This window comes from Bufo bufo, chromosome 8 (genome assembly GCF_905171765.1).
Source record: "Bufo bufo chromosome 8, aBufBuf1.1, whole genome shotgun sequence".
Classification (NCBI taxonomy): domain Eukaryota; kingdom Metazoa; phylum Chordata; class Amphibia; order Anura; family Bufonidae; genus Bufo; species Bufo bufo.
The window spans coordinates 20,187,856-20,214,568 of NC_053396.1; the positions used below are offsets into that span (position 1 = coordinate 20,187,856).

Here is a 26,713-nt window from a genome sequence, read left to right on the forward strand (position 1 = left end):
CTGGAGCAGAGAGACAGCTATGTGCGGATGCTGTTCATTGATTACAGCTCGGCCTTTAACACCATCCCTCCCAACAAGTTGGCAACGAAACTGAACAACTTGGGTCTCAGCTCACACCTGTGCAACTGGATACTGGATTTTCTTACAAAAAGACCACAAGTCGTACGCATGGGCAAGCACTTGTCTTCATCCTTAACACTAAACACTGGGGTACCGCAAGGCTGTGTGTTGAGCCCTCTCCTCTACTCCCTCTTCACAAATGACTGTAAACCTATTCACAATACCAATACCATTATAAAATTTGAAGATGACACGACCGTGATAGGCCTGATCTCCAACAATGATGAAACAGCCGATAGGAAAGAGGTTGAGAACTTAGAGAGATGGAGTAAGAGCAACAACCTCATAGTCAATACCAAGAAAACAAAGGAGCTAATTCTGGATTTTAGGAAGAAGAAACGAAATGGACACCATCCCATTAGCATTAATGGTGGAAACGTGGAGATAGTTCAAAGTTTCAGATTCTTGAGAGTTCATATTAGTCAGGACCTGTCATGGACAACAGAAATTACCAAAAAAGGCCTTCAGAGGCTTTATTTTCTGAGGAGTCTGAAGAAAGCACAACTCCCAAAACAGCTGCTAGTCAATTTTTACAGGTGCACCATAGAATCTGTTATCACATACTGCATTACAGTAGGGTCCTCCGGCTGCTCTTCTGAGGACAAGAAGACCCTCAAGCGCATCATCAGAATGGCAGAATCACTGGAGGACATCAGCTACCATCACAGGAGGACATCTTCACTGCACGCTGCAGCAACAGGGCAAAAATTATTTGCGGGGATCCAACTCACCCCGGCCACAGCCTTTTCATTCCCCTACCCTCCGTCTTAGAGCCCTACATGCCCGCACCACTAGGCTGAAGAACAGCTTTTACCCCAAAGCAATCAGTCTCCTAAATGCTCAGAGACTATTGCCCCTTCCTAGGATAGAAACTACCACAAACTGAAAGTGACTGCTGTATTCATGACCCCATGATGATCTCTTGTCTGCAGTGGTGTCTGAATCAGTGTGTATATATACTCATAAGCACTTCCTACTTTGCTCTTGCTATATACAGTACAGACCAAAAGTTTGGACACACCTTCTCATTCAAAGAGTTTTCTTTATTTTCATGACTATGAAGGCATCAAAACTATGAATTAACACATGTGGAATTATATACATAACAAACAAGTGTGAAACAACTGAAAATATGTCATATTCTAGGTTCTTCAAAGTAGCCACCTTTTGCTTTGATTACTGCTTTGCACACTCTTGGCATTCTCTTGATGAGCTTCAAGAGGTAGTCCCCTGAAATGGTCTTCCAACAGTCTTGAAGGAGTTCCCAGAGATGCTTAGCACTTGTTGGCCCTTTTGCCTTCACTCTGCGGTCCAGCTCACCCCAAACCATCTCGATTGGGTTCAGGTCCGGTGACTGTGGAGGCCAGGTCATCTGGCGCAGCACCCCATCACTCTCCTTCATGGTCAAATAGCCCTTACTTTCAAAGTTTTCCCAATTTTTCGGCTGACTGACTGACCTTCATTTCCTAAAGTAATGATGGGCACTCGTTTTTCTTTACTCAGCTGCTTTTTTCTTGCCATAATACAAATTCTAACAGTCTATTCAGTAGGACTATCAGCTGTGTATCTACCTCACTTCTCCAAAACGCCACTGATGGTCCCAACCCCATTTATAAGGCAAGAAATCCCACTTATTAAACCTGAAAGGGCACACCTGTGAAGTGAAAACCATTTCAGGGGACTACCTCTTGAAGCTCATCAAGAGAATGCCAAGAGTGTGCAAAGCAGTAATCAAAGCAAAAGGTGGCTACTTTGAAGAACCTAGAATATGACATATTTTCAGTTGTTTCACACTTGTTTGTTATGTATATAATTCCACATGTGTTAATTCATAGTTTTTGATGCCTTCAGTGTGAATCTACAATTTTCATAGTCATGAAAATAAAGAAAACTCTTTGAATGAGAAGGTGTGTCCAAACTTTTGGTCTGTACTGTATATATGCTGTGAACTGTGAATAGTAATGCTTTCTAGTGCAATGTTTTTTTTTTTTTTCTAGTGTAATACTTTAGTTTAAATGTCAGTTCTTGTTCCTCTGTCCATGGCATCTAGGATTGCTCCAAACAACATTTCATTGTATTGTACATTGTATTACATTGTATTGTACAGTGACAATAAAGGCATCTTATCTTATCTTATGGAATGATCCTGCCCTCCGTAGCCAGTTCTGTCAGGGTCTATCTGAGAGGCTGCAGGACGCGTTGGCCTTTCATGAAAAACCTGAGTCATTGGAAGCAGATATGTCCCTTGCTGTACGTCTGGATAGATGCCTGAGGGCGAGATCTAAGGGTCCTCACCCTCAGGACGCACTGTCAAATAAGGTGGCGGCTTCCTTTGACACTTATGGCAAAGAGACACCTGTGGTTACGCCTTGTGATGAGCCTATGCAGTTGGGGGGAGCTACTCCTGGGACTGCTGGTAAGAGCTCTGGTCATATGAAGGGAGTCTGTTTTTGTTGTGGAAAAAAGGGACATTTCATGAATATTTTTAGAGAGTATGGTGTCTCACCCTGGCAATAATAGAGAAGCGGGTGCTGAAAAGCCTAAGTGACCCTGTCAAAAAAAAAGTTATGTAATAGTGATAGTAGGGGCTGAGCACTCACCACTTTGACTGAGGAAGGGGCCAGGAATAGACCCCGAAACGCATCTGGTTCTAGGATACCCGCACACCAGCTGATGGACTCATACCCTTTAGTATAATTCAGTTTTTTTTTACATTTACCTACTCCTCATGCAGAGTCCTCAATAACAGATATCAGCTCCACACCCCACTGGACACACGTGGAGACGCCATACAAGCAGTTACAGTGGCCGGAGATCATCCAGACAGAGATAGCGGCACACTCAAGTGACAAAGCGCGGAGATAAGCAACTATGATTACAGCGCAGAAGCAGCTGATAACTCCAGGACAGGTACTTCGTTATTGAACACTGCAGCCACGTGGGACGCCACTGCAAGCACAGGTCAAATACCGCAACATTGTATTTACCTGATAGATGAGGTTATACAAATAGCATGTGTGCCTAAAGTCGAGTCTTACTACTACTGGGCAGCATATGAATACATATTATCTCCGTGCCATGTACATATAGAACAATACAAACACTACTATAGCAAGGCTGTTCTCCATTTACGGGAGTGAATATATCAGGACCTACAAATGTGATGAATGATTGAGAGATTTCTTTAGACGCCAAATAATCCACATCCTCTGGATCGGACAGCATTGAACATTTATGCCTTTCACATTATCTGTGCATGATATTATTTGCATATTGCCTCTTTTAACCGTTCTACCATTCTCTACCGGTGTTTCTAAATATACGATCCTTTTTACACATTTTACATCGTTTATGCAAATTACTGTATGAAGATTACATCTCACGAACCTGTGACTGCATAATTTTTGATATATATATATATATATATATATATATATATCTCCACTGCATGAGATTTTATGCAAAATTTTTATTTTTATTCTTCTTTCACATGATGTACTTACCATAATATTTTCCAATGTTTTTTATGTATTGCCTAGCTATTGGGTATTTGTTGCACAGATTGTGCCCTTTTTTAACCATTAAACCACCTAGTTTCTTTCAAGCGTTTCGTCTTCTATCGTCCGAGTGGTGAGTGCTCAGCCCCTACTATCACTATTTCATGAATATTTGTCCGTACATTCAGCGTCAAGGTACAAACAAAAGAAAAATGCGTAATCCCCAAATTACTATTGGTGGTGTGGGTGGGGAGCAAGAAAAACTACTTTTGTCATTTATTGGTAGTACCCGATTTCTCCTGTCTGCCGAGGTGGTGCTAGAGTCCAAAACTGTGGAAATCGAGGTATTTATCGACAGTGGGACTGGGGTTAACATGATTGATGGACAGTTTGTTCGTATTCATGGGTTGACTACTAGTGCACTAGAGAAAAGCATTTCTGTCTTTGCTATTGATTCTGCACCTCTTACCCAAAAATGCCTGTCGCAGGTGGTGAATGACATTTATTTAAGAGTGGGTGATTTCCATCAGGAATCTATCTCCTGTTATGTGTTGGAGGGTCTGCCTGCTCCGTTGGTGTTGGACTTACCATGGTTAAGCAAACATAACCCTAACATCGACTGGCAAGCGAGACAGATTCTCAATTGGAGTGATTTTTACATGTGACAATGCGTCTTTCTCTGTGGTCACCACTAAAACTACCCTCGTTCATTTCTGAATTTTCTGATGTGTTTTCTGAGAGTGGTAAATCTCGGTTGTATAATCTTTCGGAGACCGAAAGAAAGGTCATGCGAGAGTATATCACCGAGAGCTTGGCGAAGGGTCATATCAGACCATCCAAATCCCCAGTGGCGGCTGGATTTTTCTTTGTAAAAAAAAAAGATGGTACCCTTAGACCATGTCTGGACTTCCGTGAGCTCAACCGTATTTCCGTCCGTGATCCGTACCCACTTCCTTTGATTCTGGATTTGTTTGATCAAATTGTCAGTGCCAAAATTGGATCTGAGGGGGGCATATAATCTGGTAAGGATCAAGGAGGGGGACGAATGGAAGACGGCCTTTAATACCCCTGAGGGTTATTTTGAGAATCTGGTCATGCCTTTTGGGTTAACCAATGCTCCAGCGGTTTTTCAACACTTTATCAATGACATCTTTCATCATCTGGTGGGGAGGTTTGTTGTATATCTGGATGACATACTAATTTATTCTCCAGACATGGAGACTCATCAGGATCATGTGAGACAGGTGTTACAGATCCTAAGAGAGAATAAATTGTATGCGAAGATGGAAAAATGTGTTTTTGCTGTTCAGGAAGTGCAATTCCTGGGTTACCTGCTCTCATCCTCAGGTTTCCGTATGGATCCCGATAAAGTCTGTGTGGTGTTGGACTGGGATCGACCCGAAAATCTGAAAGCGCTTATGCGGTTTTTGGGATTCACCAACTTCTACAGTAAATTCATCTTGAACTATTCAACTGTGGTTAAACCTTTAACAGACATGACTAGGAAAGGGGTTGATTTCTCTGTTTGTTCTGAGGCGGCATTACAAGCCTTTTCTGCTGTGAAGGAATGTTTTGCTTCAGCCCCTATTCTGGTGCAACCGGACGTGACTCAGCCAATCATTGTAAGGTTGAGGTTGACGCATCCGAGGTAGGGGTGGGAGCAGTTTTGTCGCAATGTCCTTCACCTAGTAAATGGCGCCCATGTGCTTTTTTTCTCTAAAAAAACTCTCGACTGCTGAAAGAAATTATGGCGTGGGTAATAGGGAATTGCTGGCCATTAAGTTGGCTTTTGAAGAATGGCGCCATTGGTTGGAAGGAGCAATTCATCCTATTACGGTAATTACTGATCACAAAAATCTGGCTTCTCTTGGATCGACTAAATGACTGAATCCAAGGCAGGCCAGATGGTCGCTGTTTTTTTGATCAAATCATTTTTATTGAGTTTTTCAATTTTATACACACAAATAGCTACTCTAGTATATAATCATTTGAATGAACAGACATAGACCCAATTTGGGTGCAACAATAGTCAAAGACTAAACATATACAGTTATATAACCCCATCCCCCAATGAAAAACATCCCCCAATGAAAAACACGCTACAGTGTTAGGGGTTGAGCAGCTCCTCCAGTATTGCCACTATATTTCTGTGTTTTTGTCTTGTTTTATATGTAGTGTATGTGCCTTTACCTGGCACTCAAACACTCTTTTGCACCCGGTGACCTCCATCACAGGGTCTGATATGGGTGTGGCTTTCAGTCTGGCTTTGTTCACATTGCACTAGTTGTCCTGCTAGGCGTTTGTGTGGAAGCCTGGCTGTGAGCTGGACTTCATCACCTTCAGACCTTGTTCACACCATAGTTAGCGTAGTGGTAGGACCCTTTGCCATGCTGAGTGACCGTGACGTGGTGCATGAAGGGCTCTGATATTTTCCTGACAGGAATATATTGGCGAAAGTCTCAGCTTTTAATATCTGCATTTATGACTAGCCAGTATAGTCAGTGGCATATCCATGTGGTACATTTTTTCTGTTATATGATTGTATTTACATCTGCACAATGCTCCGTTTTGTGTAGGATGCCCTTGTGGTGCATGTGGACCGCGCCGACATCCTCCACCGTATGCATTTTTTGCTGGGGATAGTCGTTTGCTGCGGTCCACATGCGGTGGGGCTGCTCCCCCAATGAAAAACACGCTACAGTGTTAGGGGTTTAGCAGCTCCTCCAGTATTGCCACTATATTTCTGTGTTTTTGTCTTGTTTTATATGTAGTGTATGTGCCTTTACCTGGCACTCAAACACTCTTTTGCACCTGGTGACCTCCATCACAGGGTCTGATATGGGTGTGGCTTGAAGTCTGGCTTTGTTCACATTGCACTAGTTGTCCTGCTAGGCGTTTGTGTGGAAGCCTGGCTGTGAGCTGGATTACATCACCTTCAGACCTTGTTCACACCATAGTTAGCGTAGTGGTAGGACCCTTTGCCATGCTGAGTGACCGTGACGTGGTGCATGAAGGGCTCCGATATTTTCCTGACAGGAATATATTGGCAAAAGTCTCAGCTTTTAATATCTGCATTTATGACTAGCCAGTATAGTCAGTGGCATATCCATGTGGTGCATTTTTTCTGTTATATGATTGTATTTACATCCGCACAATGCTCCGTTTTGTGTAGGATGCCCTTGTGGTGCATGTGGACCGCGCCGACATCCTCCACCGTATGCATTTTTTGCTGGGGATAGTCGTTTGCTGCGGTCCACATGCGGTGGGGCTGCTCCCCCAATGAAAAACACGCTACAGTGTTAGGGGTTGAGCAGCTCCTCCAGTATTGCCACTATATTTCTGTGTTTTTGCCATCCCCCCCTCCCTACCCTAACCCGCACCATGCCATGTTGACATTACATCCTTCCCTTTTTCCTCAATTTGTGGTGTTATAGTCTAGTCCTGCCTGTCGATAGAGCTATATAATAGTGTTCCCATTAGTTCATTGTCTAGCAGGTCACCCCAGTTGCATGGTTAGAAGGCGTCTGGAGGGCAATCCTGGCGTCCATAACCATGGTCCCCAGATAGACTCAAACTTCTTAATCGTTCCTCTTTTATAGTACACTCTCCTCTCTAATGCAATTATCACATTCATACGTGCAATATACTCCTCTTTAGTCGGTACTGTAGTGCTTATCCAATATTTGGCTATCAATTTCCTAGCCTGTTATAATGATCTACTTATACCAATACTAATATCCTTTGTGGAATCGTCTTGCAATAGGCCCAGTATACATATCAACGGTTTGGTTGGAAGTATGATTTTATATACCTCAAAAATGATATCCAGTAGCACTCGCCAAAAAGGGCCTATAGCAGTGCACTCCCAAAACATGTGGAGTATATGTGCTTCATAAATACCACATTTGGGGCAGTTAGATGTAGCACGTATACCCGGCTTATGAAGAAACATGGATGTCCTGTATACCCTATGTATTAGGTACAGCTGTGAGAGTCTATGCGTCTCACACAATGATAGCATGGGGCTCTTAGACAGCACCTCCGTCCACTATGCATCAGTTAGGGGGCCTACCTCTCGGGACCACTTCTCCCAAAGGAAAACGGTCCTGATAGAATGAGAGCAATAACTTGTAAAATACTGAAATCACTCCCGTGGTTTCTCCGCCCCGTTTTAATTTGTTTCGCTATCATAGACGCCAGTGCAGTCAAATCCATTGTCTTTCCCTGCACTGTCAAGGCGTGCCGTAATTGTAAACACTGGTATAAATATACATTGGTGAGATTAAACTCTTCCTTCAATTGTTCAAAGCTTTTGAGAACCCCCTTAGTATAAAGATGTGATACCCAGTATATTCCCTTTGTTTCCCAAGTACCAAAGCCTATTAGCTTAATTAGTTCAGGGAGATTGGGATTGTTCCAAAGAGGTGTAAGGGCATTGCACCCCGAAATTTTGGTGATGTCTTTCAATTTCTTCCATACTTTACAAAGTAAGTTTACGCTCGGGACATATTATGGGGGACAAATAACTGAGGCAAGTTCTAATATATAACCCGGGGGCCTCCCTCCCATCAATTGAGACATCAACGCGCCCACTGAGCCCGAGGTACCCATTGTACCCCTTGCTGAGACTGTGCCGCCAAAAAATACAACCATGGGTTGGGTATCACCAGTCCACCATTATCTTTCTCCCTTTGTAGGGTTTCTGAATGGATTCTTGGAGACTGCTTATTCCATATTGGGGACCTGAATAAGCCCTGTATTTTATAGAAATGCCGCATTGGTATCCATACTGGGCTGTTGTCCAATACATAGAGAAATTGTGGCATTAGTACCATTTTAACTAGATTAGCTCTTCCAATAATTGATAGTGGCAACCTACACCAGCTAGTCACTATTTTAGTACTCCTGTCCAGTAGTGGGGCCAAGTTTAGATTAATGTAGTCTTGTAATCTATATGACACCTGTATTCCTAAGTATTTGAAAGTTGTGGCTATTTGTAAGGGGACTATCTTATTCTGGAGCGACATTGGTACAGAGTCCAGAGGAAGCATTTATGGTGAGACCTGAATAGGTACCAAAATATTCAATAAGCTTCATTACATGGGGTATAGACTGGTCTATTTTGTCCAAAAAAAGCAGCATGTCTTCTGCACAGAGTGCAATTTTCTCTTCTATACTTCCATATACTAAACCTGTCACTTTGGGATCAGTGCGTATTATCTGTGCCAGGGGTTCCACAGCCAAAGCGAAAAGCATCAGCGACAGGGGACAGCCCTGGTGTGAACCTCTCTCTAAGGTAAAGGTTTCAGATAATAAACCATTTACGCGTACCCGGGCTCTCGGTCTTCCATATAATAATTTTACCCAGGACATAAATTTAGGGCCAAACCCCATGGCCTCCATTACTCCTCAAAGGAACTTCCACTCGACGCTGTCGAAAGCCTTCGTAGCATCAAGTGAAAGAATGGCGCGGCGTCTCGTCTTCTCCCTAGACATCTGTAAATTGAGGAACAATCGTCTAATATTAATGGCTGTAGATTTGCCCGGCATAAATCCGGTTTGGCCCCCATGGACCAAACTAAGGATTACCTTTGCCAACCTATTGGCCAAAACTTTGGCCAGTAACTTGACATCTGTGCATAACAAGGATATGGGCCGATAGGACTCCGGGCGCTTGAGATCCTTACCAGGCTTGGGCAGTACTATTATTATTGCCTCTTCCATGGACTCAGGCAATCTGCCTAACTCTTCCACCTGCTCAAAGACTGATAGAAGTTGTGGTAGCAGGAGATCTTTGTATTTTTTTTTTAACAGCTCCCATCCGATCCCGGTGCTTTCTCATTTGAATCCAAACTCAATTCAACCCTAATGGGGGAATGTTCTGAGAAACTTCTGGGCACTTATTCCACTGTTCGCACAAGTCTCAGTATCTGTTGGTTCTCTACTGCTAGGTCGATTCGTGATAGTGTATTATGAGAGCTAGAGTGACAGGAGAACTGTCTAACTTGTGGGTTACGAATTCTCCAAATGTCGCTGAGTGCTGCTTCCCTAAATACCTTTGCCATATTGGATAAACGTACTTCCCCAGGATTCCCCAGGATTAGCGACCCCATGGTGTCTGTCCATGTTATAATCAAGCATCATATTGAAATCTCCAACAATCAGTGTGGGGACATCCGGAGACGCAGCCACAAATGCCAGTACGTGTTTCACTACCTCTCCCGTATATGGGGGTGGGACGTACAGTGCTGCCCATAATTATTCATACCCCTGGTAAATTTTGACTTAAAGTTACTTTTATTCAACCAGCAAGTAATAAGGCACACAAAAGCTTGCTTAGCCTTTGCAAAAGCTCATCTGGACAAAGAAGAAGACTTCTGGTCTTCTGTGTTATGGTCAGATAAAACAAAAATTGAATTGTTTGGTCACAATGATGTTTCCTTCATTTGGCGTAAAAAAGGAGAACCCTTCAACCCAAAGAACACCATCCCCACTGTCAGACATGGTGGTGGGAACCTAATGCTTTGGGGGTGTTTTTCAGCCAATGGACCAGGGAACCTAATCACAGTAAACGGCACCATGAAAAAAGAGCAATACATGAGGATTCTCAACGACAACATCAGGCAGTCTGCAGAGAAACTTGGCCTTGGGCACCAGTGGACATTTCAGCATGACAATGACCCAAAACACACAGCAAAAGTGGTGAAGAAATGGTTAGCGGACAACAACATTAACGTTTTGGAGAGGCCCAGCCAGAGTCCAGACGAATCCAATTGAGAATCTGTGGAGGGAGCTAAAGATCAAGGTGATGATTTAAGCATGTCAAAAAAGGGGCTCTTAAAACGTTTGTTTAATCTATGAGGCAGATTATACCGCGCCAGTGGAAATCATCAGACAGCCTACGGAGAGTCACATGGGTACATGCTTTAGACGACTTGGTCCGAATGGAGGAATTAGGGGCTGAGGCCCATAATCAAACGCAAATTTACACACGGACCTGGGAACCTTGGCTGCAATTTAGGGGTTCTCCTCGATTCCAAATTTGGTTGGACACGGGTGGTTACACCTGATGACGTTCCTGATACTTCTTCTACAATTCCCCTTCTCCTGTCCTTTCCTACCCTACCCTCTTCCCTCCCCTAGTCTATTGTTTGTCTTTTGTCTTGTTTGTGTTTTTTGTTGCTATCTTTGAGTCATGATTTCATAAGCACATTACTTGTTTTGTTATTAATATGTAAAGTAGACGCTGGACACGAGCATTTGCTGCACTATTCTTCAACATATTTGGCTCATATATTGTGCATCTTATTTCTCCTTTATTTCTAATAAAAACTGATTGAACAATAAAGATCAGGGTGATGGCAGGAAGACCCTCCAACCTGAAAGATCTGGAGCTCATTGCTAAAGATGAATGGGCAAAAATACCTGTGGAGACCTGCAAGAAGCTGCTCTGCAATTATAGGAAGCGTCTGATTGCTGTAATAGCCAATAAAGGCTTTTCTATTGATTATTGAGAAGGGTATGAATAATTTTGGACTGGACGCTTTTTGCTCAAATGTAAATAAAAGCTGAGAAATGTTTTTTCCCACAATCATGCCTCTTGTACATCGTCTTATTATCTTTTGGGAGACACCGATGTCATTTCCCGTCAAAAAATTACTCGCTGGTTGAATAAAAGGAACTTTAAGTCAAAATTTGCCAGGGGTATGAATAATTATGGGCAGAACTGTATATCGCCACTGTCATAATTGTGGATGGAAATACCGTGCATTCCAGGCATACATATCGACCGTTAGGGTCTACGTCTGTCCTTGTGCACTGAAATGGGATCTGCTTGTGTATAAATACACTGACTCCTCTAGCATGACTAGAATACACCGAATGGTACACGTGCCCTATCCATGCACGTTTCAGCATGGCTATGGATTCCATTATCAGGTGCGTTTCCGACAAACATATAACAGCGGGTTGGTATTGTCTAAGGGAGTTCAATACTGCGTATCTTTTGGATGCGTCCCCGAGGCCCCTCACGTTCCAGGCTATCACATTAACCCCCATCATTAAACCCCACAGATATCATTCCCCGGATTCTCTTCCCAGTCCACACAGCTTTCCCCACTTCTAAATTACCACTAGCGAGAATTCTATTAGTATAATTAGTGACAGTATTGCGGTCATGGTGCGGTTCCCCAAAACTTACAAACGTAATACAATTACATGAACACATTCCCCCCTGCAACGCCGGGATTTAGTCTATAACCCAAACTATACCCAACGACTTTAGGCAACGTGAGTGTATATACTTTCTGAGATACAGAATAACAACAGTTTCCCCCAACTATTCCTGTTCTCCTTACACTCTCCTCCCGGACTTATTTTGCATAGTAAACAGATATGCATCCTATTTTACTTTACTGAATACAATAGACCATAACATATTACAGTACTTTTTAGCTGCCGTTCCTTCCCCATAAAGACTCCTCAGCTAGCGTAATAGAAACTCAGAGTCCCATGTTTCCCTTGCGCCTTGTAAGCTGGTGCCCCGGTCCCCTTAGTATACTCATCGTCCAAAGAGTCCATGCAGCTGACACCAGATCCGGCTTCATTCTTCCTCTCAGCATCTGAAGATCATCCTGAAGATGGCTCAAGGCTGTAGATTTGTAGCTTCCAGCCATTGTGCGGCTGCAGCGGCCGTGTCGAAGATGTGAACCTTTCCTTCTGCCACTACTCTCAACTTGGAAGGATATAACATGGCGTACGGTAGCTGACGCTCCCTCAGGCGGCGTTTCACTTCTAGATATTTCGCCCGTTCGTTCTGTACTTCTGCCGAGAAGTCCGGGAATATAAGCACTTTTCTGCCATTTATTAACAAATCCTCATGGTCTCTGGCTTTTCTCAAGATGGCATCTCTGTCTTTGAAATGAAGCAGCTTCATCAGGATAGGTCTTGGAGGGGCCCTTTCAATAGCAAACATATTAGACAGGAAAGAGTCCTTTCCAAATTTCTCAATCAGCCACTGCTCAAAGAAAATGGCGGCATTTGTGCCTTCCACTTTTTCTGGTACACCCACAAGTCGCAGATTATTCCTGCAGAGTCTGTTTTTCAAATCATCCACTTTATTCTGTAGGTAGGGTTACGGACCAGAGGAGAGGATGTGGGTTCCAGCGGCCTATGTTAATGCGAATCGTCTGGTGAAGGCCTTTCACAGAGCCCATCCTGACAAGGTCGGTCCTGGGTGCCCGGAGGTCACCCGTAAAAGGGGGGGTACTGTCACGGTCCCTCAGTTGACTGGTGTCAGGAGATCAGAGAGACTGGCTGAGCATTGAGAAATCTAACTGCCTCCTTGATTTCTCTTTATTCAGTGTTGATAGGGTTAATGAACACTTCCCTTTTCTCAGCTGTTGCTCAGTGGTCATCACTTCTACCATTATAGTCTGACCCCACCCTTCTAACTATGCGGTAGATAGCTTCATTTGGGTTTGGCTGAGCTGGTGCGAGGTTGTTTCTGGTTTTCCTGTTCTTCCTTCTCTACAGAAGTTAAGGGTCGCGTTTGTTATATTCCCTGTTGTTGTATCTGGGCCTGATACAGAGACTTCCATTCGTCCATCCGGGGAGGAATGGGTTGTCTCTGGCCCTATACTTCTTCCAGGGCCTTATAGTGAATTCAGGGCCTAGGTATTCTGAATATTCCTACCTTCAAGGTCTATTCATATTGTTAGGTAGACAGGGCCCGGATTAGGGTTGTCTAGGAGGTGCCCTGTTTCTTCCCTAGTTTCCAGGCCCAGTTGCTGTTCCCCTTCCCTCCTGTGTTCAGTGTGGAGTTTCCCCCCCACACTGATTGTGACACCAAAATTCGGTGGTAATCTTCACCAACTACAAAAACCTTACTTATATGCAGACAGCCCAACATTTGAATCCACGGCAAGCCAGATGGGCACTCTTTTTTTCCTGTTTCAATTTTAAGCTTTACTTTTGCTTAGCTGAGAAGAATATTGAGATGGATGCTCTCGGTCATTTGGTTCCTTCGACCAACGAGAGAAACCTCTGTACATTGTCGATCCAGCTTGCTTGATCACTGTGGCTCCTCTCCTGGTCAAAGACATTTCTTCTGTGAAGATATTCGTGCCACCTGCCAAGAGAAGATGTATACTAGCTTGGAGGCATGACTCTAAACTGCCTGGTCATCCAGGAATTCGCAAGACTTTAGCTCTTTTATCACGCCACTACTTCCAATAGATGTACGTCCGGTATGTCTGTGTTCAGAATAAAGTCTCCAGGACCAAACCACCTTGATGCCTCCTGGCAACACATTGCCAAGGACTTTGTTACCGACCTTCCATCCTCTGCCAGATGTACAGCTATCTGGGTTGTGGACCAGTTCTCCAAGATGGCTCACTTTTTGTCCATTTATCCGGATTTTTTGTAGAGCACATATTCAGTTTGCATGGACTTCCTCCTACACAGTTTCTGGTCGTGGAGTCCAGTTTATCTCTAAGCTCTGGAGGACTTTGTCCTTGCTGCTTGAGATTAAGGGCTTATTCATATGGCCGTTGTGGTTCCGTGGCCGTATTGTGGCCCGCATACTTGAATGGGTCTGCAATCACGGAGATGCGGAACGGAAACACAGATCTGAACCCCACGGAAGCAAATTGCGGTCCCCAATGCACGGAACGGTACCACAACGGCTGTGTGAATAAGCCCTAAATTAGACTTTTTTTCAGGATCAGTCAGCTATTAGAGAACTATCTCCGTCACTTTGTCACTGCCCAACACGTAAGCTGGGTACAAAGTTTTCCTATGACAACCATGTTTATCCTTTTTTGTACGGCTGTAATTCATCTTTTTAAAGACTTTTGAGTTATTTATTGATTGCACCTGACATGCTTGTAAAGAGTGGATATGGCCTGTCCCCTACACAAAGCAGCAGGCCTCCTCTACAGATATTGGACTCTGCGCCTTCATGCTGTTCTGAGAGACTCGCTCGGTCTGGAACAAACATACCTCAAACTGGGACTTGAAACTCTACACAGTCTTTCTGCTGCGCATTTCACCAAGCAGCCGGCGCAGAGCTGACTAATGATATCTCCACTACCAATTCATAAGAAAAATTCTTGTTAGTCATTTGAGGGGATACTGTGAAGGAGGTTGAAAGCTAAGATTTTGGGCTAAAAATATTTTTTTTCAATTGGTCTTTATTAAAAATATTAAGCTGTTCTGTCACAAAGGGTTAACTGTTTGTCTAGCTGTGTGACCGGTACATTCACTTTGTGCCGGTCATCTAATAAACCTTATCTAAGAGGTGTGGTGTCTCACAGGGTGAAGTAATTAAGGGTATATATGTCTCCCAGGTTCTTAGCATATGCTGAAGAAAGTTATTTAGGAAAGGGTTAAAAAAAACCTAAGCCTGGGTCCTGATGAGCTGCACCTGGGGAGTTGCTAGATAACGGGGCTGACAACACACTTGCTCAGAACTTCCTGGGAGTGAGAGAAGCCACATCTCACTGAGGGACCCTGAAGGTCCAGAGCCTGCAAACTGCAAGTATCACAGGTTGCTGTTCAGACAGCGTGCTTATTACGGGTGGACTGAGGATAGCTCAGCCACGTCCTAGAGAGGGACCTATTGTTTAGTTAGAGCCTGGACAAGGCTAGGTGTTCCGTTTATGTTTTTGTGTTTTAATGCAACCTGTGAAATAAAGCTGGCAGGACACCAGTTGAAATGCACTTCTGTCTCCTGAGGTCTCCTAGTGCGAAATAATCTGACTAATCCCACTACCTTTTCACCTCTGGAAAGGTGAGCTAAATAACGGACTGTCACAACTGGTGGAGGATGCGGGCAACGACACCTCAGAACAGCTGAATGCTGCAGTGCTGTGTGGGAACTTAAAGGGCCAGAAGCCTGTTTGCTCAGTGGAACAGGTGCTGCTGAATACTGCAAAAAAAAGAAAAGAAAAAAAGTGGAGTGTGGAGTTAAAGGGGGCTTGCTGCTGGAAATTCCTCTGGTCCTTGAGCAGCTGGTTGCTAAGGGTAACGGCTGCATACGAATTGTTTCTGGACTTGGTAACAGGTTTATGTCCTGGGTAAAACCTGCTACGTTGCTGCAAAGAGAGACTCCTGACATGGAGGATATGTTAAAAGCTTTGCTGCAAGCCACCGCAGCCCAGCAACATGCAAACAAAGTGCAGCATAGAGCTAATCGGCAGACAGAGGATCTGGCGCGGTCTATGGCAATGCAACTTACCGCTCTAACCGAGATGCAAAACAAAGATCGTGTTGCTTTGACTGAGGTGGTGCAGCGCTTTGCAGACCAGACCCCTGGGTCGACTGAAAGTGGTCCCTTGTGGAAGAAGGACATATGTGCTGGGAACTACCTACAAAAGATGGCTGCCACGGATGATGTGGAGGCTTATTTGAATTCCTTTGAGCGCACCGCTGAGTGTGAAAGGTGGCCACCAGATCAGTGGGCGGGGTTGATAGCCCCCTTTCTGAGTGGAGCGGCTCAGAAGTCTTATTATGATTTGGATCCGGCCGACGCTCAGGATTACTGAAAGCTGAGATTTTGGCCCGTTTGGGAGTTACTTTGTCGGTTCGGGCCCAAAGAGTGCACCATTGGGATTTTCAGGCAGACAAACCAGCTCGCTCCCAAATGTACGACCTGGTACACTTAACCAAGAAGTGGTTACAACCAGATGTTCTATCGGCTCCAGAGGTTGTCCAACGTGTGCTAGTGGACAGATATCTTAGAGCCCTTCCACCGGAAATATGCAAGTGGGTTACCAACGGTGACCCTAACAGATGAGTTGGTCTCTCTAGTGGAAAGATATGCTGCGGCAAAGGACCTGCTACAAAAGCCCCGCCTAACCCAGGAAAGTGCCCGGCAGGGGGGGTGCTCCTGCGAAGGGTGGGGCCCCTAAAAGGGACACAAGGTCCAAAGCTGAACTCTGGCCGGAACGCTCCGAAAGGTCCAAGTTTGACTTTCTGAGAACAGAACCTATCAAATGCTTCCGGTGTAAGGGACCAGGACATATTGCTGCTAACTGTCCGTTAAACTCGGAACCCATGCAGTGTGATCTGAGTGCTATGCCAAATATGAAATCGATGTTTGTTTTATTGGGACCCCTGAAAAGGTCGAGGGGAGAGAGGGGCAGGCTCTCCTGGATACTGGCAGTATGATCACGTTAGTCAAAGCCAGTTTGGTAAACTCTGATAGCTTACAGACCCAGTCAGTAGGGGTCACCTGTATTCATGGGGAAACTCTCGAGTATAATACGGCACGGGTTACCATAGGAACTGGGCTCAAACCGGTAACCTATCAGGTAGCGATAATACCCACTCTCATGTATGACGTAATACTGGGGAGGGATTTTCTAACAGGGGTTACGATCTCTGGAAAAAGGGCAACAGGAGTCACAGAACCTGAGCTTCTTCATGAGGTTCTGTCATCTCCTAATAGGGCCGTTTTTCCTTTTGATGTAATGTCAGGGAACACCGAAACCACTGATGTAAGTGGGGAGCCAGAGGAGAGGGTTGACAATGTCTTAGCGGATATAAAGGTTTCACGCGACAATTTTGCCACAGCGCAGCTGAATGACCCTACTTTGGTTCGGGCCGGGGAAAATGTAAAAATAATAAATGGAGTTCTGGTTTACCCAGGTGTCACGCTTGCTTATCCCCATATCGCGATGCAAAATAACTTACTGTATCAGGTAGACAAGCAAGGTGAAGACATCGTAGAACAACTAATAGTTCCCAAGCCATTTAGGAAGATGGTCTTGGATCTAGCACATGGTCAATGGTGGGAGGACATCTGGGGATGGAAAAGACAAAAGAACGAATTTTAATGCGTTTCTTTTGGCCAGGGCTAGTAGCAGAGGTACGAGATTACTGTGCGTCTTGTCCCGAGTGCCAATATACAGCTCCTTCCCCTAACTTTAGAAGCCCATTGGTACCCTTACCCATTGTGGAAGTGCCATTCGACCGAATAGCTATGGATCTGGTAGGCCCTATGATGAAATCAGCTCGCGGACATCAGTACATACTGGTGATCCTAAACTACGCCACCAGATATCCAGAAGCTATTCCATTAAGAAATATGACCGCAAAGACCATAGCCAAGGAGTTGGTCCTGGTGTTCATTAGGTTTGGGATCCCTAAAGAGATCTTAACGGATCAGGGCACCCCATTTATGTCCAGGGTGACCAAAGAATTATGTCGGCTATTCAGGGTGAAGCATATCCAAACCTCAGTCTACCATCCGCAAATGGATGGATTGGTGGAAAGATTCAATAAAACCCTGAAAAACATGTTGAGAAAGGTGATCGCCAAGGATGGTAGGGATTGGGATTACCTACTTCCCTATTTACTGTTTGCCATACGAGAAGTACCGCAATCGTCTACGGGGTTGTCACCCTTTGAACTTCTGTATGGCAGGCAGCCCCGAGGGCTACTCGACATAGCTAAAGAGACGTGGGAGCACGAATCTACCCCGTACCGCAGTATAATTGAGCATGTGTCACAGATACAGGACCGGATCAAGGCAGTCATGGCCTTGGTTTGAGAACATATACAGCAAGCCCAACAGGCCCAAAGTAGAATATATAACCGGGATGCGAAACTGCGTCATTTTAGTCCAGGGGACCGGGTGCTTGTATTAATACCCACAGTAGAGAGCAAATTCTTAGCAAAATGGCAAGGGCCCTTCACACTTATTAAAAAGATAAGCGAGGTGAACTATCTAGTTCATCAGCCCGGGAAGAGAAAACCCGAACAGAACTATCATATTAACTTGATAAAGCCCTGGAAAGATAGGGAAGCTCTGGTGGTAAACTCAGCACCACGAAGCTACACCGTACCTGAGGTTAGAATTGCTGAGTCCCTGTTTCCCCATCAAAAACAGGAATCACAGGAATTCATTACGAGAAATAACGATTTCTTCTCAGAACTCCCAGACCTCACTCATGTGATAAAACATGATATTGTCACTCAGTGTTAAGATTAAGGCGAGGCGCGAGGTCATTCCCCAAGAGATTAACAAGATGTTAGACCTAGGGGTAATAGAGTCCGTAAGTGAGTGGTCTAGTCCCATCGTTTTAATTCCCAAACCTGATGGCTCCATTAGGTTCTGTAATGACTATCGCCAGTTAAACTCTGTCTCAAAGTTTGACGCCTACCCAATGGCGAGAGTAGACGAGCTAATAGACAAGCTGGGTAGTGCTCGGTACTTAACAACATTGGACTTAACTAAAGGGTAATGGCAAATTCCACTAACTGAAAGGGCCAAGGAAAAGACAGCTTTTTCTGCACCCAGCGGTCATTTCCAATACACTAGGTTGCCATTTGGCCTCCACGGGGCCCCGGTGCCTTTTTAGCGTATGATGGATAGGATCCTAAGGCCACATATTGGTTATACATCAGCATATCTGGATGATTTAATAATTTACAGTAGCGACTGGGAGTCTCACCTACAAAAAGTGCAGGTGGTCGTGGATTCACTAAGACAGGCGGGTCTCACCGCAAACCCTAAAAAGTGTGCCATCGGCTTGGAAGAAGCCAAGTATTTGGGATACACCATTGGGCGAGGTCTGATCAAACCCCAGCTAAACAAAATAGACACAATACAAAACTGGCCTAGACCCCTAAACAAGAAGCAAGTGAGGTCGTTTTTGGGAATTGCAGGGTATTACAGAAGGTTTATCCCTAATTTTGCATCTAGGGAGGTTCCCTTAACCAATCTTACAAAAGGAAAAAATTTGGTGATGATAAAATGGACCCCAAAGGCCGAGAGGGCGTTCCAATCCTTGAAACAAGCCCTGTATTCCCGGCCGGTACTGGTATGTCCGGATTTTCATAAACCCTTCTCACTGCAAACCGATGCTTCGGAGGCTGGGTTAGGAGCAGTGTTATCACAAATAATTGATGGGGAAGAACACCCTGTCTTATACAAAGGTCGGAAGCTGAATGACCATGGAAAGAGGTATGCCACTGTAGAGAAAGATGCTTTGGCCATTAAATGGGCCCTGGACGCTCTCAAATACTACCTACTGGGCAGAGAATTCACCCTCATCACAGACCATGCACCCCTAAAGTGGATGCAGAATAACAAGGAAAAGAATAGTAGGGTTACCAGGTGGTTTCTGTCCCTCCAGCCTTTTAGGTTCACAGTACAGCACCGAGCAGGCAGCCTCCAGGGAAATGTAGATGGTTTGTCTCGTACTTACTGTTTGTCTAGCCAGGGTGCCCCAACCCATAGGTTAATGCAAAGGGGGGGGGGGATGTGGTGTCTCACAGGGTGAAGTAATTGAGGGTATAAATGTGTCTCCCATTTTCTTAGCATATGCTGAAGAAAGTAATTTAGGAAAGGGTTGAAAAAAACTAAGCCTGGGTCCTGATGAGCTGCACCTGGGGAGTTGCTAGATAACTGGGCTGATAACACACTTGCTCAGAACTTCCTGGGAGGGAGAGAAGCCACATCTCACTGAGGGACCCTGAAGGTCCAGAGCCTGCAAACTGCAAGTATCACAGGTTGCTGTTCAGACAGCGTGCTTATTACGGGTGGACTGAGGATAGCTCAGCCACGTCCTAGAGAGGGACCTATTGTTTAGTTAGAGCCTGGACAAGGCTAGGTGTTCCGTTTATGTTTTGTGTTTTAATGCAACCTGTGAAATAAAGCTGGCAGGACGCCAGTTGAAATGCACTTCTGTCTCCTGAGGTCTCCTTGTGCGAAATAATCTGACTAATCCCCCTACCTTTTCACCTCTGGAAAGGTGAGCTAAATAACTGACTATCACAGAGGTCATAAACACTTATTTAAGCCACATTCTAATCAGTAAGATAAGAGCTGAGCTATAATGAGTGCTTATAATGTCAGAGAGCAGAGATAAGGAGCTGTCAGATTAGCTGGCTGATGGAGCAGAGAGAAAATTCAGATCCCTGTATTAGAGCATCTCAGCCCTGTACAGAGAAAAGGGTTCAACATTTGTAATAAAGACCAATTTAAAAAATGGATTTTAGCTCAACCTCAAAATGAATACAGTGCAATATTAATAATAATAATAATAATAAAAATTGCCCCCAAAGGTGTACATAGCCTTTAATGTAACCCATTCCTGACATGTGACGTAATAGGAACATAGTAAAATCGTCATAGACTCCATTGCTAATGCGTTTGAGTCTATGAGAATAGCAATCTAGTGATTGCTTGCTATAGTTCCCTATGTGAACTATAAAAGTGTAAAAAAAAAAGAAGTTATAATTGGAGCACCTGTCACCTCTCCTGACATGTCTGTTTTAGTAACTACTTGCAATAGCAATTTTAGAGCCTCTATTCTTATGACTTTGTGTTGTCATTCCTTTATTATTCCTGTTACAAATTGTGAATGGATTGCTAGCAGTTTGCAGTGAAGGTCCAGATGGGTGTTACCAGTTGAAAGGGGGGGGGGTGTCCCTGCACAGTCTGACACTATTCAATCTTTGCTGCCAGTGTCAGACTGCCCCCCCCCAATGGTAACACCCAACTGGACCTTCTTTGCAAATTTTTAGCAATTTGTTTATAACTTCTAAAAGGAATAATAAAGGAATGGCACATCGTATAGTCATAAGAATAGATGCTTCATAATTGTTATTACATGGGGAATGCAAGTAGTTACTAAAACAGACATGTCAGGAGAGGGGGCAGGTCCTCTTTAAAGGGGTTCTCTGGCAATATATATATCTGCTTCCTCCATCTTTTTGTTCCCGCACTGTTTACATCTGGTGCTGCATGGTCACATGCTCCGCTGCAGCCAATGACTGGCTTCAGCAGTGACATGGCCAGAAGCAGCGCATCACTGCTGAAGCCAGTCATTGTGTAGCATGTGACCGTGCCCATGCAGCGCCGGATGTAAACACTCAGGGGACCGGAACATGCACACAATGGAGGCATTGCAGAGGACCGGAGCGTTGGGGAGCAGATTGCTTAAAAAAATTGTGAGGGATACCTGTACGGCTGCAGTGACTATACACGTGTTCCAGCCATCAGTCTAACAAGAAAGCATGGACTACCTTGACCATTATTGTAAAGCAAGCGACCAGAGCAAATCAGGACAGAGCAGTCGGCGGAGGGAAGCAAAAAAACTGTGCAAACAAATGAAACCCTGGCTCGTCAGGTCAGTCACCTTCATGTCCTAGAGGTTTCAGGTTTGTGTCACCGATGGTGGATTGGATTTGCAGATCTTAGGGGTTGTCCTGTATGACCCACCCCCCTCCCAAAAAATAAAAAATCCAGGAGAAACACTCCCGCTGCCTTTTTATGATTCATTATCAACTATTTCTCTGCGGTGCCATCTCTCAGGGGGCACTAATGGGCAATGGGGATTTGCCATAATATCTATTACTTAAGGCGAATACGCTCTCGCTGTCTTAAGGAGGATGTGTAAGGCGCCATCTCTGCGTAATGGATACTTGCTATTAATTTCCTTGTTTGCTGCCTCATTACTCCGTCAGCCGGCAGCTATGACCTGCGTCTCCACCTTGCCAACAATAGTCGCTATTCACTGTGTCACGGAGCGCCAAAACCCGCCCCTCCTTCAGTTCAGCGGGCCCCTGTCGCCTCTCATGACGTCTACTACGATGACTACTTGAATTACCCATAAAGAAAATAATAATCTGGAGTATATTTTGTTATAACTGTGTTGTGCCATTCCATTGTTATTCCTCCTAAAAAATTCATGAATAACGGACAGCTGGGTGCTACCATTCCCCCTGTCAAAGGGGTGTGTCCCTACAGAGTCTCATAATGCAGCTCTGATTGGACAGCATCAGACTGTGCAGGAACAGCCCCCCCCCTCCCCAACTGGTAACACCCAGTTGTCCATTCATTTATACATTTCTATGAGGAGTAACAGAGAAGGCGAACAACGTGATGCTGCAGAATAAGAAAATGAGGAACAATACATGCAAAATACCTTCTTGCAGGAGGGTAGTTAAAAAATAAACATGATATATGTATTTATGTAGTCCCCATGCATTAACATTAAAGGGGTCCTCCGGGCTACAAATAATGATAACTTAACCTCAGGATAGGGCATCTGTATCAGATCAGCTCTGATACATGGTGTCTATTCTGGTGCCGGTATATGAAAGCTCAGCTACTGTTCACTTGGGAGCTGAAATGTAGTACCCGGCACGGCCACTACACAGTGTGCGGCGCTGTCTGCTCCCAGCTTTGTACAGCTTCCAGTGCTGCCCAAAACAGCTGATAAGTGGGGGTGCCGGGTGTCTTCTCCCTCTGTCTGATATTGATGAAGTACCCTTAGCATATCCGTAACCCGGAGAACCCCTTTAACTACTTAAGGTCGCCCATAGGGCACCGAAACTTCATGCCGGATGATCAGAATGTCAGCTTCATGGCGTTTTACTGGATGACCATTATTTATATTTGAATAACGGTGCAATCACATGACCGTATTTATTTTACTGCGCAAAACGCAGATCCACATCTGCCATCTGTGAAACATCCGTGTTGCATCCGATTTATTTTGTGGATGTATTGTAACAATGCCTGTCCTTGTCCGCAACACGCACAAGAATAGGACATGTTCCGTCTTTTTTACCGGGCTACGGAACGGACATAGGTACCCATTGAAATGAATGGGTTCGCACCCTATCCGCAAAAAATGCGGTCTTGTGAATGCACCCTAAGGCATGAAACGTTCTAATCAATCCATCTAAAAATCGGCCCCTAAGGGTGCATTCACACAACCGCATGTATTTTGCAGTCCACAAAAAATACTTGTGACGCCTGTGTTGGATGCGGATCCATTGTAACAATGCCTTGTCTGCAAAACGGACAAGAATAGGACATGTTCTATCTTTTTTGTGGGGCCACGGAACGGAAAAACGGATGCGGACAGCACACAGGGAGCTGTCCACAACTTTTGCTGCCCCATTGAAATGAATGGATCCGCATCTGATCCGCACCAAAAATATGGTTGTGTGAATGGGGCCTTAGAGAGATTTGCTAAATAATCATAATAATAATAACCCGACGTCCATAAAATGAAACGTAAGCAGGATGACCAGAGGGGCTTATGCACACGGCATCACGGATGCGGACTCATTCACTTGAATCCGGAAGGAGCGGTGTAGAACGGAAGCACTGCGGAGTGCTTCCGTGGGATTTCGGTCCGTGCCTCCGCACTGTAAAAAAAAAAAATAGAACGGTGCGGAAGGATCACGGACCCATTCAAGTTGAATGGGTCTGAATCCGTCTGTGGCAACCGCACGGATGGTGCCCGTCCATTGGGGATGCACAGAATGGTCGGCACACGTTCACGTGCATGAGCCCTAAATGTGACCTGCCAGATTCATAACCAGAGGTTTTCTCTAGCCCCAAATCTATCACTGATGACATAGAGCTCAGAGTAAGATTATTCTAGCGTCCACAAAACTTCCATAGGAGAGAGAGAGAATGAAAGAGTTAACTCAAAGCGTTTGCCATTAAGCGCGTGATATTTAGCGTTCAGTTTGCTAAGACGTCTTTTTAACCCCTAGGGATAAAGCAACACTCTAGGGGAAAAAAAAACTATAAACTGTAGTATGCATGCTGATAGGGTGCGGAGCATGACACCAAGATGCTCTCCGGTGGTCTCGCCCCTTTCAGCTCTGCATGACACGTGCCACAGGGTTTCAGTTTTGCCCGGAGTGTTCCTTTAATGTAAATGTCGATGGAGTTTTCCAAACAATAGAAATGTAAAAGTAAAAATACAAGGGGGTCTTGTTCCTCGAACGTCTTGGAAAAGGTTTTAAAGGGTTTGTGCACCTTTTGGGGGGGCAGACCTGCGAAAGGAAGCATACATCCTGGAGCTCAGCTCCCATTCAACTGAGTGGGCAGCATCCATAAACTTAGTTTCCGCTGCCTGAAACAGCTGATAGGTGTGTGTGTGTGTCGGACCCCCGCCCAGCTGACTATAGGTCATCAATGTCTGTAGCGCGAGAACCTCTAACTATTCGACCTAAGAGTTACCGAACACGTAAGAGGGTACAAACATTGCATTATTTATGACTGGTGCCCCCTAGTGGAGGGGCAGAAGTGTACCCTTCATGCCTCCATTACCATGCTTTCCTTCCTCTGCTATGATCAAAGCGAAGCAAATATACAATCCCACGGTGCAAGGCCACCCAAAACGACACCTGTTTAGGACCACCGAGGACCATCAGGACACCTCGTTAGGTGGAAAATCACAGGAGATTTCGACACGATTTCGGTCACTATCCAGTAAATTCTGCAACAGCTTTATGAGGGCAGCGGTGACCAGCTGGCACCCACTGACAATACAGGACAAGGGGGGCGATGATCTGGACTCGTTATATAAGAACAGCTGTCGCTGCAGCCCCCCCCCCCCCCCCCGCACTCACCGGGGCCATAAGAGCAGTCAGATGTCCCCGCCGGTCACCAGGCCTGGTCCTTGATTCCCGTCTTGCCGGTTGTCACGTTGGTCCTCGTTCTTCCACGCTCTCTCCCTTCTTGATTCGATCCTTCTCTTCCGACTCACATCACATCCCTAGGCATCTACAGTACCTATGAAACCGTCTCTTTAAGCATTAGAGGTGGGGGGGCGTCCCTCCTCTGTGCAACATAAGGTCCAATCTTTCTACATTTGGGGTATCCTCTCTTCTCTCCCCCCAGAGAGCATTTTACCTCTTCTTCTCGCCTTCCAGCTTGAGGACCTCCGTCTATAGCCAGGCCTCCCGATTTCAAAATAAGGGGGGGCTCTTACATCCACCTAGGCAGTCGGTCCGTCACGTTGAAGTCATCTCTCTCCGTCCAGTCGCTCCGTGATCTCATTGCCTTTGGTGTATGAGGGTCTCTTGTCTCGGTGTGAGGGTCTCTCCCCTTTCTGCAGATTGCTAAAGTCTGCAGCTGCTACATGGAAGCGGTGGAAGGCAGCGAATCCGATAGCAGGGTCCTAGTGCCCGCAGCTGTGTACAGTGGTGCTGAAATCACTTCATCGTTACAGGGCTGCAGGTGCCAGTGCATGAGGAACATACCTTACATATACATATATGTGCCTTACATATGTGCATTACTTCTTGATTTCGTCTTCTATAGGGCAAAGATGACTTCACATCTCATTTGCTCTTTAAATTAGGAATGTCTGGTATCTGGGTGATAGCGACGTGTAGGGCAGAGAGATTAGCTTGTAACGCCACGTTCCATATTTGTACCTTACTGTCGAGTATGGACTTTGCCCGCCAAGCGTGGCGTTACCCTTTATACCCCTTGATTTTCCAGCCAAAAGCTCCCCCCAAAGAACCACTCCAGCAGTTGCAAATCTGATCAGAGGTGTGTTGTGGCATAAAACATGCCATCCTCTATTAAATTGGTGATTATTTTACTTTAAAGGGGTTGTCTGGTTTGGTAAAAACGGGGTCTGTTTTGCACCTTCATCTCTTGGCCAGATAGGTTACAAAGAGCGTCTCTCTCTCTGGAGGACCCGTCCTGTCCAGAATTACTCAGACACCTTGTTGAATTAAGTGGGCACTTGTAATACTTCATTTCTCCTGCGGTGGCGCTGCAGGGAAATATGAACACATCCTGCCACAGATTACAGCTGATCGCTGTATTAAGTTGGCGATTATTTTAGTTAAAGGGGTTGTCTGGTTTGGAAAAACAGGGTCTGTTTTGCACCCTCGTCTCTTGGCCAGATTGGAAAGAGGCCATCATGTATAAAATTGGCGATTTTATTTTGCTTAAAGGGGTTGTCTGTTTTGGGGTCCGTTTTGCACCCTCATCTCTTGGCCAGATTGGCGAGAAGTTACAAAGAGCGTCTCTCCCTCTGGAGGACACATCCTGTCTTGCATTACTCACACAGCCCATTGATTTGAATAGGCACTTGTAATACTTCATTTCTCCTGCGGCGGCGCTGCAGGGAAACATGAACACCTCCTCCTGCCACAGATTACAGCTGATCGCTAGGGGTCTCGGCACTTTGTGATCAGCGTATTGTCGAGAGACCCTTCTAGCGGAGAACCCTTTTGGTGGCATATCGCAAGGAGCAGCGCCACTGTAGGCGAAATGTAGTATTACATGGCGGTCATTCATATGAATGTATCAAGGCCAC

At 45.1% G+C, this 26,713-nt stretch overlaps 1 protein-coding gene across 3 annotated transcripts in view; it reads right to left on the minus strand.

Moving 5' to 3' along the window:
• The window catches only part of ST6GALNAC6 (ST6 N-acetylgalactosaminide alpha-2,6-sialyltransferase 6), a 51,675-nt gene extending 26,127 nt beyond the window's left edge, over nucleotides 1–25,548 (minus strand). The window contains exon 1 of one of the 3 annotated variants that reach the window (XM_040404974.1): nucleotides 25,008–25,548. In XM_040404974.1, the coding sequence (XP_040260908.1) occupies nucleotides 25,008–25,016 (9 nt within the window). In that variant the 5' untranslated portion in view covers nucleotides 25,017–25,548. The remainder of the gene's footprint in view (nucleotides 1–25,007) is intronic. The other 2 variants (XM_040404972.1, XM_040404971.1) reach the window with 2 other exon arrangements.
• Nucleotides 25,549–26,713: the final 1,165 nt, after the last annotated feature.